The sequence below is a fragment of the Thermobia domestica genome, chromosome 2 (assembly GCF_964235325.1).
Source record: "Thermobia domestica chromosome 2, izTheDome1.hap1.1, whole genome shotgun sequence".
In the NCBI taxonomy this organism is placed as follows: Eukaryota; Metazoa; Arthropoda; class Insecta; order Zygentoma; family Lepismatidae; genus Thermobia; species Thermobia domestica.
In genome coordinates, this window is record NC_137455.1 from 314,028,897 (window position 1) to 314,048,961 (window position 20,065).

Genomic DNA, 20,065 nt, shown 5'->3' on the forward strand with positions numbered 1-20,065 from the left:
CTAGGTACTTCTCTGACTCCAAATTAGGATGTGATGTTTTGATTTTGAAGAGAAGTCCTTTACATCTATTAAACAAAATCCTTTACATCTATCAAACAAAAGTAACAGTCACTTACGTGGTCTCTGGGCTCCCTCTAAACCATTAGTACGGCAAATTTTAACCTACTTCGCTTTCCTTGCATCCAATTTCGCAAGTTCCTGGAACAAGAATTGCAACGGATACGTGATGCCCATCGCTTATCTTGATCCCTTACTTGGCATCCAAAATACAGTTCAAATACTTTTTTAACAACAGGTTACTTCTTTGACTTTTTAACGTCAGTTCTTCCGTGGAAGAAAGAAAGATGTATATTATTGTCAGCGTTTTGTGCAGCGGTATCTGATCGTAGTTTATTACGCAAAATTATAGAAGTGCAGTGCAAACGAAAAATGGAATTTAGGGATGGGCACGAGACAAGATTTGTGGCTGTCTCGACTCGAAAATATGCCGTAAAAGTGATGTCTCGACTCGAAAAATGTATATTTCTCTATTGGAAGAGCTAGATGTCTTGACTCGGAATTTTGTCAGCAAAATCCTGTCTCGACTCGTCTCGTGTGCATCCCTAATGGAATTTATAGTTTATCACGAAAATGAGCTATTCTTTCGACAAAAAGCATTATTTTACCTTCATGAATTTTTCTTCGCTACCGAAAATGCTGTACAAAATTTATAAATGGCTATGCTGTAAAATTTATAAATATTTTTTAAAACAATTTTCTAACACTCTAGAGCTAGGATAAAGGTTGACTAACCAATAGGAATTTGAGTTAATATTAACTGTATTTGTACTTCTATTATGCGCTTTCCACACTTTCTTTTATTTACTTTCAAAAATTTTTACTTTGAACACTCGTAAGGTGTGTAGATGCTTATCTCCTAACAGCAAATTAGATTCAGTATTTTGCTAGCAGAAATTATACATTTAAAAATGTAATTTTGAACAAAATTTTGGATAGAATACGTAAGATCTTAAAAACAAAAGTGCAAAAGAAAAAAAAGATCGCAATCAAATTACAAAAACATTAATAGTTATACGAGAAGGAATGATTAAATATTCAACATGAAATTACGCCAAAATTATTATCTTGATAATTCTGTCATAATTATTACCCTTTTTGTTTTCTTGTTTGCCGTTTAGAAATGTTTTAAGAACCAGTTTTAACTTAATAAATGTGTTGAATCTGTTTTCAGAAAATCGTAATCGATTTCTTCTTTCAAATAAGTGTGTGTCACGCAAGTACTATACGTAGACTCATAGCGTAATTATAAACACTATGATATGATTCCATAAATTATATTGCTTTTATTTACTACTACGATTTTGTCATGAAATAATTTAAATGACATATTCTAAATTTGAAGTTGTAAATTTAACACTGTTGAGTACTAAGTTTACGTCACTTTTAGAGTCAACTGATTAATATGAGGGTTTTGTTCTAGTTTCTTCGAAATTAATGTTGGTCAGGATAGAGAAATTTCTTGCCTCGTCTCTTTCGAGACAAGAAGTACACTGATGTCCAAAATGATTGTCGCATATCTATAACTGTCTTCTTATAAGAATATAATTTGATAATGATTTGGCAGGGTACTTTTAATACTGGTACTATGTGTATATTCGGGAAATTTATATTTGTGGTAAATTTCATAGGAAAATAATTATAAATACGAAAATTAGAATGAGTAAAACAAAATGTTGCTAAATGGACAAGAAAGTTTTATTTTCGTTTTATTGTTCTTATTTACTGCTCTTTTGACATAAAATTTGCCACATTCATGTCTTTGCCAATTACACACATACTAAGATTATAAGAAATATCGGGAGAATTCGTTATCAAATTATATTCATACAACAGCATATTTATAGATACGCGACAATAATTTTGGACATGAGTGTACTTTTTTAAAAATTCAAAACGAGACGAGAAATATGTCCATTCTCGTCTCGTTTTCGAGACGAGGCGAGAAATTTCACGAATCAACGAGGGCAAGACTAGTTCACTCCAGGGCCGTGTCGTGGTGAGGGGGCGAGCGGCGCAATGGCCCCGGGCGTCGAAGTAAAGGGGGCGAAAAAATCGGGAGAAAAAGGGGCAAAAGAAAGGAAAAATTACTTGGAATATATGTATGGGGGCGCCATCGTATACTTTCGCCCCGGGCGCTGATTTTCCACGGCATGGCATTGGTTCATTCAAATCTTAGATCTCAGACGCTGGTTTAGTTATCACAGACTTCATAATATAAAATTTATAAATTGGTAAAATAACAGTATGAACACAATGAAAAGCATTTATCAATATTTAACGATACGCAAGACATTACATAATATTCTTCAGTAATAAATATAGTTTATGTTGTAATATCACACTCTTCATGGATCTCTCGTAATGCAAAAGTATTTCTTGCCAAAATGAATGAAATGAAAGTTTTACGTCTCACTATCATGCCGGCTACGCTAAAGGAGAAGACGATGATGAAAGATGAATGAAATGGTGGAATGAAGAAAGTGGGAGAAAACGGGAGAACCCCGAGAATACTCACACACATGATGTTTGTCCCCACAAAGTTCACTTTGCGCGAGCTGGGATTGAACCAGGGGCCCCATGCACCAGAAGTGAACGCTGTACCACGGAGCCACCACGACCCCTGAGTTTCTTAATTACTGACTACAGTATTTTTGTTTTTTACAACTCTTTGGTATTACTCAAGTTGTTTTCGTTGACCTGCACACATTCTGAGTAGAATTATTTTTTAGCGTTATGTATGATAACAAGAGCAATTGCATGTATTAATATGTATAAATTCAGACTGGACGCATTGAACAATATAATGTACAGTAATTATTAATTATTACAAAATTATCTATATTTGTAACCTTAGAGGAGAGTGGATTTTTACATCAGTATTTCATGAAATGAAATGAAATCTTTGAGTTTTACGTCCCAGAGTTATGCCGGTTAGGTTAAAGGAGACGGTAATGATGAGTAATGAATGAAATGGTGGAGTGAAGAAAGTGGGAGAAAACGGGAGAACCCCGAGCAAACAAACCCATACACACGGTGTTTATCAACCACAAAGTTCACTTGGCAGGGGATGGGATCGAACGCAGGACCCCAAGCACCAAAGGTGAACGCTCTACCACTGAGCCGCCCGGCCCCCATCAGTATTTCACTCCGAATAGCCATGTATACAGACAGCCATCTATAGAGAGGTTCAAACCCAGGTGCGCATCTACAGGGGATTCGCCGGGTCCAGACTCCCCTGAAACTTCCAAACTGAACATACATTTGTACACTTTCTCAATAAAATTATACTTTTTAATAGGAAAATAATTGATGTAGCATGAAAATTTTATCTTAAACTTTATCGTACCTTTTCTTTTATAAAAACAATCTAGTTCTATCTTGGACCCCTCCCTACAAAAATTTCTCGGTGCGCGCCTGGTCAAACCTCAAAGCCAGTTTCAAAGCACTGCAAAGGCGGATACAACTTTTGATAATACTTTTTATTATTATTATTATTATTATTATTATTATTATTATTATTATTATTATTATTATTATTATTATTATTATTATTACTATTACTATTACTATTATTATTATTATTATTATTATTATTATTATTATTATTATTATTATTATTATTATTATTATTATTATTATTATTTCAAATTTTATAAGCACTAGAAAGTTGGAAATATTTGAAATTTTCATTGATTTTCTCAATATTTTTGAGAGGAGAAAATGTGAAAAAACTTGGAGTTCGCTTAATGAATACTCTTAAATTTATTTAAACGTTTCTTGCTTCACGAAAACTAAATTTTATTGTACACAATTTGAATATGTAACAATCAAATTTATTTCAAAGATATTAAATTTATATACATATAATGCAAATTTATTTTTTAAAAATACAAATAACATTTAACTATACTTGAAGACATCGTATGATGATATAATTCAATCGATAATTGCAGAAAGGGCCTAAGTCACATTTTTTTCTGAAATTTGATTTATGAAAATTTTCCCTTTCTCTGGAACATACACGACTTTGTGTATAGACAGAGCAAGTGTAGGTGTTACAACGGTGTAAACGCAACATTGAACTATAGGTCGTGCGCAAGAAAAGTATATAGTTATTGATTTAAATAGGTTTTCTTTAGTATTTCAAAGCTATACAGCCTGTCTTAGACCCTTTCTGCAATGACCGCTTGAATTAACTTTCCAGTTCAGTTTGACGGGAACAGGAATATAATTCTCTATGTAAATTAAAGGTGGTGTAGGGTACTCAACACTATAAATTTTACAACTTTGAATTTAGAATATGCACTTTGAATCAGTTCATGCTAAAATCTGAGTAGTAGAAATAAATTTAAGGACTTATATCATAGCCTACATACTTACGCTATATGCCTAGATATATACTCTTACTCAAGTAATATGTTTATCTAAAAGAAGGAATCAACAATGATCTTTTTCTAATAAAAACTTAATATATTTATTACAGAAATACGAAAAATTGCTTCATTAAACACAGTAGATAATTTTTAAATACAGTAAGAGTAATTAAAAAATAAATAGTAAATGTAATTTTATTATATATGGAATGTTGCTGTCCCAGTTCTGATCCTTGAGGAACACCAGAATGAACTATACTATATTCGTATCATCATATAAGTCTTTCACAGCAATGTTTTTAGGTGGGCGCGGTGGCTCAGTGGTAGAGCGTTCACCTCCGGTGTTTGGGGTCCCTGGTTCGATCCCAGATCACGCCGTATGGACTTTGTGGTGGACAAACACCGTGCTCGTGGGTTTCCTAGGGGTTCTCCCGTTTCCTCCCACTTTCTTCATTCCACCATTTCACTCATCTCTCATATTCACCGTCTCCTTTAGCCTACCCGGCATAACCGTGTGGCGTAAAACTTAAAAAAAGAAAAAGCAATGTTTTTATATCACATTAGATTACATATAGAATATGTTATGTACAAGATCGACCTAAATGACTCAACCTCCCTGCCGTTTACTGTTTAAAATACATCATGGATTTGCTTTCTCGTAAGTGCAATTATTGCGATATTTGTATATACACAAGCATACTCACATTTCTTCTTCTTTCTTTTTTATATGTGATGCAATGCATCGAGATGTAAATGGTTTTGAAGACCAAAGTATCAAGCTGTATTGAATTCGGCCTGTAGTAACGTAACATACATCAATACATGCGCCAAACTACCTTTGCGTATAAATATATACGGGGCATTGAGTATGTGGTTTTTGCTCCCTTCTAGATTCAATTTTTCACCTCAAATATCAAAGCTAAAATGTAATGGAATTGATCAAGCATTTTGCTCATTTCTTCCTCCTGCACAAAAAGCCAATGGCCAATATACAAGCCCACTACTACATCCACGCCGACTCACGCGGTGCATAATCAAATCACAGACCCTTCTAATCTCTAGTCTTTGGTTCGAACTCATACTAGGGCTTTTTAAGAATTGGAATTTTTCATATAATGTTGGTGGTGTAATAAGCATGATGTAACATGTGTATAAGATGATGATTATATATTGTATCTTATTATTTATTTCTTAGTAAAAAGCTGATAATTCTCGAAGTTCCTGTTCAAATTGCAGACAAGTGGACGATTCTAATGAGCGCTCTCGATATCGTGGCGCAAAAGCTAGAAAAGGATCCGATTCTGTGAATATATTACAATAGATTTTTCAATAAAGTTAAAATAATCCTTTTAATATCACGTAGAATGTGATTTTATTATATACTAGCGTCAATTACCCGCTTTGCTGGGTTAAAATAAGAGTGAATATATTACAATAGATTTTCAATAAAGTTAAAATAATTCTTTTAATATCACATATAATGTGATTTTATTATATACTAGCGTCAATTACCCGCTTTGCTGGGTTAAAATAAGAGTGAATATATTACGATAGATTTTTCAATAAAGTTAAAATAATCCTTTTAATATCACATATAATGTGATTTTATTATATACTAGCGTCAATTACCCGCTTTGCTGGGTTAAAATAAGAGTGAATATATTACGATAGATTTTCCAATAAAGTTAAAATAATCCTTTTAATATCACATATAATGTGATTTTATTATATACTAGCGTCAATTACCCGCTTTGCTGGGTTAAAATAAGAGTGAATATATTACGATAGATTTTCCAATAAAGTTAAAATAATCCTTTTAATATCACATATAATGTGATTTTATTATATACTAGCGTCAATTACCCGCTTTGCTGGGTTAAAATAAGAGTGAATATATTACGATAGATTTTCCAATAAAGTTAAAATAATCCTTTTAATATCACATATAATGTGATTTTATTATATACTAGCGTCAATTACCCGCTTTGCTGGGTTAAAATAAGAAAAATTAATAATGTTCCGTTAGTCACTCACTTTTTATTATTGCTGAAGCGTTCTCTGATAGATGATGAGTTTTGTCTTGCATTCTTCAACCAGCACATATACATTTTCGGGATTTCCAACTCGAGAAATTGCCACATAAAATTGTGAGAAGCAAGTGGTTCTTTCCCCTCCCCCTCCCCAAGTTGCGGGGCTAAATTTGGATTTAAACGGCATCGGAAGTGTCACTGTTCATCTCAGCGATCCCGAAAACCATGAATTCGACACGAATATCGGTCATTTTTGATCATTTTATATATCTCTCCCCTTCTCTAAATTGCACCGTCAAAGTGAAATGATAAAAACCATTTCAGGCCCGAACCTCATTTATGTTGAATATTTGATCGAGATCAGTCGGGTGGTTCAAGAGTTATCAAGTCACATAGTCACTTTCATTTTTATATAAATAGATTAGACTATTGACAATGTTAACTTCAATTTCTCGGAGGGGCATACAGAGGGACAGAGAAACTTAGAGGGTACCAATTTTTTGGTATTCCGAAAAGGATAGTTTTATATTACTCGACGTTCAATGCAACGTCTCGAGGGTGGGGGAGCAGGCATAGCTACTAGGGAGCGCGCGTCCCCCTTGTTCCGTCTGGCTTCGTTACTGTATAGGACTATATCAGAAAAGCCAAAAAGAAAATAATTTTGTCCCAATTTTGATCCTTGAGGGATACCAGAGTGAAATATACTTTCGGGTCGGCCTATAAGTCTTTCACAGATTTTTTTTTTTTCAGTAATATTATAGACTGAGTAATGATTTCAGCTGGTGCCCCGGGAAAAAATTCCCCGTCCCCGAATCAACAAAATTCCATTTCTGGAGCTATATTTCCGTTCATGTTTAGTGTGGCTTATCAGTATATTTACAGCATTATTTTCAACCATTTTATTAGTACATATTTTATTACTGCAGTAATAAAATATGTACTAATAAAACGTGTATTAGCGGTTCCCTCGAGGAAACTCTTGTAATTATTATTGATAAGGCTATATATAGAATCAATATAAATGACTCAACTTCCCCGACTCTTACTGTTTTAAATAATATAATGGATTTTCTTTCAGATAAGAAGTGTAATTATTGCGATACCTAGACAGACTAACGTTATGTAATTAAATCACAGATCCCTATGCCTCAATTCTATGGTTCGAACTCACACTAGGGGTTGTAAGAACAGAAATTGATATACATAATGTTAAAATTAATATAGAGTATTTATAAGATAATGATTATGTAATATTTTTGTATCACTACGTAGTAAAAGTTTATAATTCACGAAGTTCCCATTCGCAGATCATGAATATGTATGATTGCTTGTTCAATTAGATTGATTTATTTCGAATAATGTTCTTACCAATAAATTCCTTGCATTTAACTATTGATATAAATGATAGAACACCACACATATATCTACTGTGTTGTCTTGATAAGAACTAGCAAGCCTTCGAAACAGTTGCGACAGAAAATCGTGCATAAAGTATTTAGTTATCACGATAATTATTCCTGTTCTTTGATTATCAAAATAGTCTTATTGACGCTCAGGGTTATTCTACCGAGATATTTCCTACGCAGATGAATGAATAAGTAACCGAGCAGAGCACATAATTATTTTCCTATGATCAGTGAACAAACAATTTTCAACTTCACCAATTGTTTAGTTACCACTCTTAAACCGTGTTGAATACCTGTGCCAGCTTTGTTTAATTGCCTATTGATTTCTATGGTCACTCTTAAATGATGTTGAATACCTGTGCCAGCTTTGTTTCATTGTCTATTGATTTCTATGGTCACTCTTTTAAATGGCATTGAATACCTGTGCCAGCTTTGTTTAATTGCCTATTGATTGCCTATTAATTGCCTAAATCGAGTTTTCGTATTTTCTACAGAATAAGCAATATCTACTGAGTTGAGTTTGTGGTGGACAAATATCGTGTGCGTGGTTTTTCTCGAGGTTCTCCTCATTTCCTACCACTTTCTTCATTCCACCATTTCATTCATTTTCACCATCACCGTCACCTTTAGCCTAGCCGGCATAAGCGTGGGACGTAAAACTTAAAGATTTCATTTTTCATACTGAGTTATTAAGTGGTAGTTTGGGTTTGGCTACACTATATGTAGCTCTCCAGATAAAAGACGTACAAGAAAATGTTTGATTGAAATATATTGGATCTTGAATTAGGGCCCACAAAAGTTTTGAACGGCCCCTAAATCGAGTTTTCATATTTTCTACGGAATAAGCACATCATACTGAGTTTAGTGATAGTTTTGAGTTTGGCTAGTTCGCCAGATACGGCGTACAAAAAAAAAAAAAAAAAAAAAAAAAGATTGAAACATATTAGATCTTTTCATCCAAAAAGAGCCCTGCGAGATATCTCGAGTTCTGTATTCACATGAGTAAAATATCCATCAAGTTACACCTGAAAGCCAGTCTCTTTTTATTCATTCCACTTGAAGAATAAAAGAAAAAGAAAGTAAAGAAACAAAAATCGAAAGCAGGTATGAATAGATAGATATTGCTGCAGCATTTGATGATATTACTACTTTCTGACAAATATGTTATTGAGTATGGGAGAAAATGTATGTATCTATGTATGTATGTCTAATTTGTGTATTTTGCGTTTTGTTGAGGATCACACACAGTGAATAATTGTGCACAAGCGTGAAAAAATTAACAGTATAATAAAGGCGTGATTGTGGTCCTGTATATCTCTATGTTTTCATCCACATTTCGCTTGTTCAATTGCTTTCTCCCTCTCTCTCTCTCTTTCTGTATGGATGTATGTGTGTATGTGTCATATAGTATGGACCGAAGCAAAACGAGCTTACTGATTTTCGCATTGGCGGCGCGGGGCGGAGCACGAGGGGGTACGGAAGGGGGAGGTAAAAGCCCGTTTGTTTATGTGCGTATATTATTGAACAGGAAAAGTGTTTACATGAATGCCATCTGTGAAAAGTAAACATTGCATGGGATTTCATAACTCTAATGCTTTCCCAAGTGGAAAACCCACAACGGAGCATAAGAGAGAGTGAGAGAGGGGGAGGGAGGGAGTTATGATGGGAGAGGACGAGGGATAGGATACAGTGGTAGCAAAAAGATTTTTTTTTAAAAAAAAAAGTTGGTTTCGGGGGTTGGAGGACATGAATAAAAGGGGGTTTGACGAGGTAGGAAAGGTGCAGACGAAAGGGGAACGTGTGCTATAACTGCTTCCAGCCATGTCAGTCAGATTGATTGATTTCGAATAATGCGCTTCGGGAAAGAGACAATCAACAGACCTCCCAGTTAAAAAAAAAAAGAAAGGAAAAGAAAAGAAAAAAGAAAGATAGGATATTTTCCTCGTTTTTTTTTCGTCCATAAAAATGACCACAAATTTTTGGGTTAGATATCTCGAAAAGAACCCGTCTATTGTTTAACTTTGCATTACTGTTAACAACAAATAATTCCTTGTACTTCTTTGCATCACAGTGTTTTCATTTCTGTGTTTTTTTCCAGAGCACGGGAAAATGCCTATCGTTCTTTTGTGTATATTCAATGTATGTGTGTCATTGTCTGATTGTCGCTGCACTTTATTCGAACCTGTCACAAGTCACAAAATGACGTTAGATTATTTTGGTTGTAAATTAATAAGTATGTGTTTTTGTTCATAATTCAGTGTGTTATGTATGCACGTACATTTTTTTTTTAATTTATTAACTGTATGCAGAGTTTACAAAACAAAATAGTATCATAATAATCTTAATGGGTTTTAGGTCTTAAACTTAATGGGTCACCTAATCTACCATAAATTCTGTTTATTTGCAAGTACTGTAGTATGTGCGTCTCTCTTAGGAGCATGTGGGTTAGTATTACGAGTCTATACGTAACTGTTAGGAGCATGTAGATTAGTATTACGAGGATATACGTTTCTATTTGAAGCATGTGGATTAGTATTACGAGTGTATACGTCTTTGTTAGGAGCATGTGGGTTAGTATTCCAAGTATATACGTCTGTTAGAAGCATGTGGATTAGTATTACGAGTATATACGTCTTTGTTAGGAGCATGTGGGTTAGTATTTTGAGTATATACGTCTGTTAGAAGCATGTGGGTTAGTATGTGTATATACGTCGATGTTAGGAGCATGCCAGTTAGTATTACGGGTAAATACGTCACTGTTATGAGAAATGAAGTTTTCAGTTTCACCTACCACGTTTCAGCATTAGGCTAAGGAGGACGATGACAAATGAATGGTGAAATTGTGATATATATTTCGGCGTATAGAACCAACTATACCGTAAGTGTGATTGAACTCACGACAGACAAGTCTTTGTGATCGCCAGCGATAAACCACTTCAACATTGTCAACCAGTTACCGCAAAGTCGAATGTCATTTTCGACTCCATCCAACTTTACGAACGTTGATTATTCTTTCCCAAAATTTACTCGTGTTTCTTTTATAATTATCGTAGCAGTTCTATTTATTAGGATCATGCAATGAGCGTTTCTGATAGTACGGTATGTACGATTGTATTGTTAGTTACTCCATATATTAACTCTTAATTACGAAAGTGAATGTTTGAATCCGTTTTTCGCTATAGACAGCCAGAGCTCGGCCGAGTTCGTTAATGTAATCAATCCGTTAATATCTTTTACGAGTAACGGTGACTTTCCATATCCTATTTAAAATCTATAACATACCCTAGCTCCTATGCAACCTGCACAGTAGCAAAGTAATGTTGGTTGGCTATGAGGAAAGGATATGTAGCTTTTTTCTTTATTGCAAAATACCCTTCGAATATTTGATGCACGAAATCACACGATCTTCTTTACTCTCTTTAGGATAGTTTTTATTTATTACTAACAGAAAGCATCGTCGTTGTTGGGCCTCAATTCAGAACATCGATTAAAAGAAAAAAAAAAAACTTTTTATTTCATTCTACGGTATTTATCCTTCTGTTATATAAGCACGTACAACCATGACGTAACACGGGTTTCATACACAGAAGGCGTTGTTAAAAACCGCAAGAAGCATGTATAGTTTTTGCATATATTTTCATCCCTCCAAATCCGACCCTAATGAACAGAAAATTGAAAAAGGGCTTCGCACAGAATTAGATCGAGATTTTTTTTTTTTAATTCCAGCATTTCTTTTTTGATTCGTATTACAAATCCTTGTAATTTAACGATTGAGTGAATGTCAGCATATTTGTCAGAAATCCTTTGTAAATTGATAGAAACATTTTACAGTGTAATCTGAGAATTAACAAGAGGATAAAAGAGAAAGTGTGTTTTTAAATCTGTTAATAACATTAAATATTAGTTACATTAATAACATTTTTTTAAAACCCGAAAGGTGATTCTCCCTTAATCTAATCAAATCTTAGCCATGATTTTCTCCGCTTGTTCAGACGTAAATTTCAAGCGACACTACTTCACGAATAATAATGAGACAAGGTAGATTAAATATGTATATATAAACTAGAGTCTCGTTTAACCGAATCCCGATTAATCAAATTTCCGAGTGACCCGAATTGCTAAAAATAGACCCTTATTTTTTTAAAAGCCGAACTAAAGAAATATTTTTTTAAGTGAATTAAATTTCATTGTTTTAGCCATATGGCTTTACTTCAACAGTTTTCAATTTTTAAGATATAATATGTTGATAACACGTCTTTTCACCCTGAAATGTATCAAATGCACGGTGATGGAGCATATATATAGGATTAATCGAATTTTTGTTAAATCCAAGCACTAAGGTTGCACCAGATTCGTTTAAATGAGACTCTAGTGTGTAACTTAATATAATAAATGTTTATTTTTTCCATAATATCTTGTTCAAGGGAGTAAAAAGAACCCTTGCGTATGCCACTGAAACCTACAGTTTAGCTTGCGATCCGAGCTACAGAAGCTTCCACTGAGAGTCGAACCTGATTCTTGCACACTGGATGCTTTTCTATATTCTCATTTACCCTTGTTTCTTTCTTTCTTTTTCTTTGTGTTATTTAAGTAGACTTCACCGTTAATTAACAACTAAGTACTATTATTTTCCCCCTTACTGTATAAATTTAAAGTGCAATTGTCTTTTACTCAACAGGTAATTCTTTCGTTAAAATTTTCTCTTCGTTTGTTGCACCAACTCCCGCTGACTCCTAATAAATTCAAGGTAACATTTAACAGGAACTACAATTCATCATTTCCTGAGAAATGAACATGCCTTTGTGGTAAATTTGTGACTAAAATGTTACCTATCTACGAGAATAATAGTTGAGTCATTCTTGAGAAAGAGAGAGAGAGAGAGAGAGAGCGGAAATCATCGCTTATCAGGGGAAATCCCACTGAATTTGATCTTAGCTCACTCTGTAGATTGTGATAAAATAAGAATAAAAAAGAAACCAAGTTATGACGTCACTGGTTTGTAGGATTCATGTGGTGAAAAGATCAAACGTATATAGGTAGGTTAGTAAAGATGAGCTATGTGGCGAGTAGTCAAACCCTCAGTTATTCCCTTATTCTTCCATAATTCCTTTCTCTCTCTCTTTCTCACACATACACACATACATATACACACACAAACGCTGAGACAAACCTTTTGAGAATCCCAGCTGGCGAGTGTTCTTTTCACGGGCGCCAGATTAAATTCATTTCTCAATTTCCTTCGCGGTCGACTTTCCTACTCTATTGTGAGCCACAATGGGAAGGAACAGACCTTCCGTAGATTCCGACGCTGTGCTGGCGCTAGTTGAGGGAAGAAAAGATGGGAGAGAATGGTAGAATGAAACAGGAGGGGTTGGAGAGACACTTCCCCCGTCCTCCTTCAACCTCTCCCTTTTCTTCGGCCACAAATTGGAGCTGGAGACAGCTTTTCTACCTTTCTTGAACGGAGTACTCATATCCCTGATTCAATTTTGAAACTATTCGCTGCACGTGCGCTGCACTGATAGTAAGCATACGTATATATGTGTGTGTGAATTCGTATCATTGACACTCAGTTTCATCATATGATATCATTCAGCGACTTTTCATAGATGGAAATGAACTTATATCTGTGACAATGGAAAATTAATATTGCTATAAGTATATTTAGCATACTTTTTCCTTTATGTTCAGGGTGACCATACGTCCCTATTAACCGTGATTGTCCCGTTTTGACATCACAAAATATGTCGATGATTAGTGGGGCACTGACAGTGTTTTGACTTAGATTTTTGACACCGTAATTAAGTTTCATGTTAAAATGTAATTATTCGTTCATTATGTAACACTGCTTTAATATTGTTCCCGATTACGCAAGAACATTATTTTGTTTTATGTTTTTATTATGTAATATTGCTTCGCTAAGAATTATATAGTTACCTTACTCAAGTTAGAATTAACATCAACTTTAAATAAGTACCAGGGCCACGTCCACGTGTAGAAGTTTGGTTTCATTTCGGAGACGGAATTTTTACCAAGCCTAGGCTTAAATATAGCATTTCACTTCAAATTAATTGAAGTATACTTTACTTTAAGATGGACGGCTATTTGAAAGGAGAAAATATTTTTAAGACTTCAGATTTATAGAGTAGAAGGTAATTGAGTTTCATTTTTGAGTTGTATTTCACTGTGGAGAGATTAATATTTTGTATCCTGGGCATTATATTATCCCGCCAATCTCGGCAGCGTTGCAGGGAGTCTACAAAACAAGGATACTACCATAAGAACATATTTAGGTATATTTCATTACTAGTTTCATCTTAATAGATGGCGTAGTTGTCGCACATCAGTTTCTAGGTTCAAAAAGATTACTCTATTTTCTCGAAAATTACGCATAAGGATCTACACCTACTTACATCATTTTATTCCACTCAAAGAGATATATCCATTAGTGGCCTGTGCACTTTTATTTTTGTAACGCACTATTAAATAGTGTGGATTTTTAACAAGTTAATTTAAACTTGTATTACAATTGGTATTGGATGTTGCCTTATGCTACTTTTTTTTTTTTTTTTTTTTTGGTATAAACATTCAATATTCAATTTATTATCATTATGGTTTACCCAACATTGTTAGGGTCGTCAAGTCTAGGAGGCTTAGGTGGGCGGGTCATGTAGCTAGGATGGAAGAAAATAGAAACGCCTTCAAAGTCTTGACTGGGAGACCAATCGGAAAACGACATTAGGAAGACCTAGGCGCAGATGAGAGGACAATGTTAAGATGGATCTCGCAGAGATTGGAATACAAAGTGGAAACTGGATCCAATTAGCTAAGGATAGAAGTCAGTGGAGAGCTTTTGTGAACGCGGCATTGAACCTCCGGGTTCCATAGGCCATAGCGTTAGTTAGTTACTCTCTATCCATAACGATAGGTGAAATTATGTGTTGATAAGTATGCTCTGTCGTTAACATTATTTGAATATTCCAATAATGGTTCGTTTTCCTATTAATTACTTTGTACGATTATTTGAAAGAGACAAAGTATACTTTGAGGCAGGCCCGTATCTAGGGGGGCCGGCCCCCCTAAATTTTTGCTGGCCCCCTTAAATTTTCACGGTAGGCTTGGAAATGAACTATAATATGGTGATGAACTATAGTATGCCCACCCCCTAACTTCAGCTGGGCCCCCCTACATTTTCGAGCTGGCTACCGGCCTGCTTTGAGGGTGGAAGAGATTGTATATTTTTCTGTTTTATCGACTCCTCGTGTTTATTACGAGGAAAAAAAAAACACTTCTAGTCATTGTTAATCATACTGCAGTCATGGACTAAAGAATGCCGTGAAATTTTAGTATATTAAATCTTGAACAAATGAGACCCTATTAATTGTTCTATTGCAATTTTTAAAAACATTTTCCATTATTATTGGTCCTCCTCGCTGGTCGAATATGACTAGTATGTGCCTTTAGTGCACGTAGTTTCCAGTTCGATTCCCGGTTGAAGAGCACAAAAATTTAATTTTACAATCGTTTACTCCCATTAATCATACGTCTCCTTCAGCCTGAAGGGCATAACCGTGAAACATTAAACTAAAAAAAAAAAAAAAGAAAAGAAACATTTAATTTTATTACTATTATTATTTCTCTTTCCGTCACTTGTTGGTTTAAAACAATACCATAGAATTCCTTTTGCTGTTAATGTTCTCCTGTTCAAGCTGTTGAAGTGAGAAAAATAACACGTCTGGTATCCTTTTATTTACATGAAAAATTATATATGTTTCAAAGTAGTTCCATCTACTGATAAAAATTATATAATGTTTGTAGTGTACTCGAAGTTGTTGACATGTGCATAGTAGGTTGTGTTTTGTTTTCGAAAATCTATGACGTCATCATTATGATGACATATCTGGAAATTCATTGGAGATCAGATAAATTTTATCCTGAACTATGGTTACTATTTTCCATTATTGGAACATTCGTGAGCAATTTACCGACGACTAGCAGGAAGAATATCATACCTTTCAGGCACGTGGGTGGTCCAAATTCAATATATTAAAGTTTGCAAGATCGCCCATAAAATTAGACTAAATTTATAGAAAAGTCGAGGTTTCGGTGAGAGCGGTAGGGGGGTCTGGATCTCAGGATTCACTATTTGCGTACCGCTCTGCTTCGAAGGAAAGGAAATCATGGTTCGTATTTAGAAATACGTATAAATCCCAAAAGATGGCAGCACGTTTTATCTTTTCTAATGTATGTATTTTTATAGAGCAACAATGTTGAAAATAATCAGTAATATTTAAGAGCTGGAAGTTGAAACTTGACTTGTGAAAGAAAAAAACGACCTACTTATATTTCATTCATTGTTGAAAGCTCTTTATTTACATCTGGGGAACATGTTTTTAAATTTACTGTTGTTTCTTAACATTGAAGAAAATAAAATACCGTAAAAGTGGACAAAGTTTGCTCTGATTATTGAATCAATTTGTCTTTGGATAAAATTTCAGCATCCTGTCTTAACTTTATCTACATTATTGTGAATACTGCCACTTCATGAAAGACACATAGGAAGACAGAAGATAGTGCTGTCATCTACTGGAGATCATTTGACTTTTACGAACCCCTTTCATTGACATTTGGGAAACTTCCCTGGCTAGATAGTGCACGCAAAATTGTATGGATACATGATAAGCGGTTCGGCTCCTTGTCTCTTTGTTTGTGGCTTTGGCTTTTCAGCCTGGAATTTGCTTTCTTTACGTTTAAGAGCGAATTGGTTCACGACACAGTGAACACCGTAAAAGGTATTCCATCTCCGTATTCTAACCTACACCAAGATTCGCAGTCAAGCGACTGAGGAGCTACCTTACTGAATATTACAAGTTCTCCAACACCTCCAATATCATATTAAAAGATAAGTCGGCACAGTGTCCCCAGTGGAAATTGTACCCGGGACCATGTGCACTAGATCCAGTTATACATAAATTGTATTTGATTGGAGTTACTGACCCTTTCAGTATCGAGACAATATGAAACATTGACCTACAGCGTAATGTGGAAGTACCGAACCACATGAGCATCTACCGGGAATCGAACTAGAACACTTGCATTGAAGGCGAGTATGTTAACCATAGAACCACTAAGGAGCTTCGATTAAAATTTAGAGAACATAATTTTTCGTGATGGATTTTTCAGCAGGTAATAACGTGGAACTCCTATCATTCTTATTAGGATCACGCTAGAGGGTCTTATAAGAGTGTAATGTTAGTACGTCCCTCCGTCCGTTACGCCACACCATAACTACTGAACGAAAGCGAATTTTTCAACTCTGTGATTTTGGATTCTGTGGAATGATTATCTCTGCCGTTTAGCGTAATGTATTGTTTAAAAGCCATGATGACATTCCCTAGATTCTATGCAACCTGTACATCAGCATATTGTTGGTTGCCTATAATGAAAGGATATATTGTTCTTACTGCAAGAAGTTAATTAGCCTTTAGTGACGCGTGATCTTTACCAGAGTTTGTTATATATATGACGAGAGATAAAAAAAAAATAAAGCTCATATTAGTTTTCCTGTCAAAACTTTTCAACAATAACCAAACCAGAACATTTGCAAACTAAAACTTTGTATGCTACCAATTTGTCTACATAAGAATCAAGCCGCTCAAGATATTTCTCACTGCATAGCACTAGTTTTAATGCATCTTAAAAAAAAAAAAAAAAAAAAAAGTTTTCTCAGCGTATGACCACCTGCGGACTAGGGATAGAACACTTTAAGACGAATCTTGAACTGTCCAATTCGCCATGTATAATATCGTACGCTGTGTCTTACGAAATATTGAAGAAATGTGCCTCAGATTAGAGAAGCCATTTGCAATTCCTTAAATTTAGCTGTTGATAAATAGCTTTGCTTGCATTCCAAAGCTGGAGGAAACAAGATATAGGGTACTGATGCGTATAGGATAATATGACAATTAATTTGATTTAATTGACACTACAAAGACAGAGGCGGGTCTAGAAGGTAAAAACTGGGGGGGAGGGGGGAGCAACCAGAACCCAGACTATGACAGGTATATCATGAGTTTACTATAAACTTTCAAAAATATATAAGTAATAGCTTCAATTGAGTTTGTCACTCAAAAAACTGGGGGGCCTAGGGCCCCCGGCCCCGGGCTATATCCGCCTTTGTACATAGATCACAGAACTAAATACACATGCATTTATGTCATTGGGGCATTATATACAAAGAAATCTTCCATTATAGAAAGATTCATATTAAAGGTGGCTTCTTTCGTAATACATACTACATGAAGTGATAAGATAAAAATTCTTGACAGCTCGCAATAATGAAATGAATTTTCAGGAATAATCAAAATAAGAATTAATTAGAACATGGTTGTGAAAATTCCAAGAACTCGAGAAATTAGCGATAACTTAGGAGGAAGTTGTGTAAGGAAAGAAGCCGGTTGGTTTGCTAGGAATCTTGTGGGATGTTCATAAGTATGCAGCGTGGATGTCGTACGCTTGAAGTAAAAATGTTCAGGTGTTCGTAGAGAAGCCACGACCTTCCTTTTCTTAGCACGAAATGATCTCCTTGCGGGCAGCCAAAGAACTTGTTCAACTCCCAAGAAGAAGCAGAGAAGTTATGCAGCTTTTAGCTTCTATGATAATGGCGGGCAATTACGGGCGCCAAAGTTAGGGGGAAGGCGCGTTGTCATCATGTTCTTGGGGAACCACTGGATGGGATAAATCATATCGGTCGTTCGGAGTTCGTATTCTCAGGAATGTCTTGAGGTTTCTTTAGATGGAACCACTGAATCGCTCAAGGAAGCCTGTTGCTAGCTTTGTGGCTGCGATGGGAAATGCGCTTCTTCTGTTTACGAAAACCTCACATGAATGTAGTTACACAAGAGTGTTTAGTTCTAACAGGAAAAAAATCCTTACTCTAGTCAACATTTAAATATATATATATATTGAAACAAATTTAACATATTTAAATAAATGTTCTTGTTAAACAAATGTTTATTTACTACAATATTCTAGTTAAGTACACATTTATGAACACCAAAGAGTCTTGTCTGTCTATATATATAGGAAAGAGTGCAATATATATATATATATATTGCACTCTTTCCTAAGATTTAAAAGAGAAGTGTTCATTCTTCAAAGGAAATTTATTATTATTATTATTATTATTATTATTATTATTATTATTATTATTATTATTATTATTATTTATTTATTTATTTATTTACTTACTTATTTATTTATTTAGCAAAGTGGCTTTCAAATTTTCCAACAACGAAGGATCCAAAATATGTTGAGGGATACCTGAAATCATTCTATGGACTTCACTGAAGAATGAATCATTGATCCATTTTTTTTTTTCTTATTTGAATTGAACCAGAGTGAAAGTTCAGGTCTTTTTGGAGGAGTGGGCGGAAGCTCTTTAATATAAGTTGAGCTCTAAGGAAGATAATTGTCTCCTGCAGCAACAAGTAATTGGGACTGTCACATCTCAGATCTCGCCTCATGGACAACACTAGATGTAAACTTACAGATTAAGCTACATTAGAATCGAAAATTTCGCAGGAATAGAAATCGAAGTACAAATGCAATTACCTGTGAATTATACATGTATTGTTCGAAATGTTAATTTGCACATACGATATACTAATTTTATCTTTTTGTTTGTGTCTTGCAGTTTCGCTACCGAAGGCCGAAGTGGGCGCTGAGTATTTTATTAAGTGTCCCCAATGCAACAAAGGATATCCAGGGTTTCAAGCACTAAAGGAGCACGTGGAAACGACTCACGATGTCACTTCGCATCCTGCCACTTCGCCGGGCCCCGGATCGGTTCCTGGTCAACCTCCACCGCCGGCGTCGTCTGCGACCGCCGGGTTTTCCTGCCCACATTGTAGCGCTACCTTCTTGCAAAAAGACCAACTGGAAAAACACGAGCTTCTGCATTCACCTAACGCACAGGTGGTAAGTACAGTTTTGATTTAGTTTTTCTACTTTTTGTGCCTTGAGATTAACTCATGGATTTACAAGTTTCCCGCAGTTCATTTCTGATTACCATATTTTCCATTCTTTTCATGAACTTAATACCAGTAATTCTAATACCGTCTTCCGTAGCCTAAAGGGCATAATCATGAGACGTTAAATTTAAAAAGATTTTATTTTCAGTAATTCTAATCTACTG

At 34.9% G+C, this 20,065-nt stretch overlaps 1 protein-coding gene across 7 annotated transcripts in view; it reads left to right on the plus strand.

Moving 5' to 3' along the window:
• Nucleotides 1–20,065, plus strand: part of zfh1 (Zn finger homeodomain 1) — a 746,119-nt gene that overhangs the window by 679,508 nt on the left and 46,546 nt on the right. For all 7 annotated transcript variants that reach the window (XM_081748992.1, XM_081748988.1, XM_081748990.1 and 4 more), the window contains one exon: nt 19,565–19,848. In XM_081748992.1, coding sequence (XP_081605118.1) covers nt 19,565–19,848 — 284 coding nt within the window. The remainder of the gene's footprint in view (nt 1–19,564; nt 19,849–20,065) is intronic.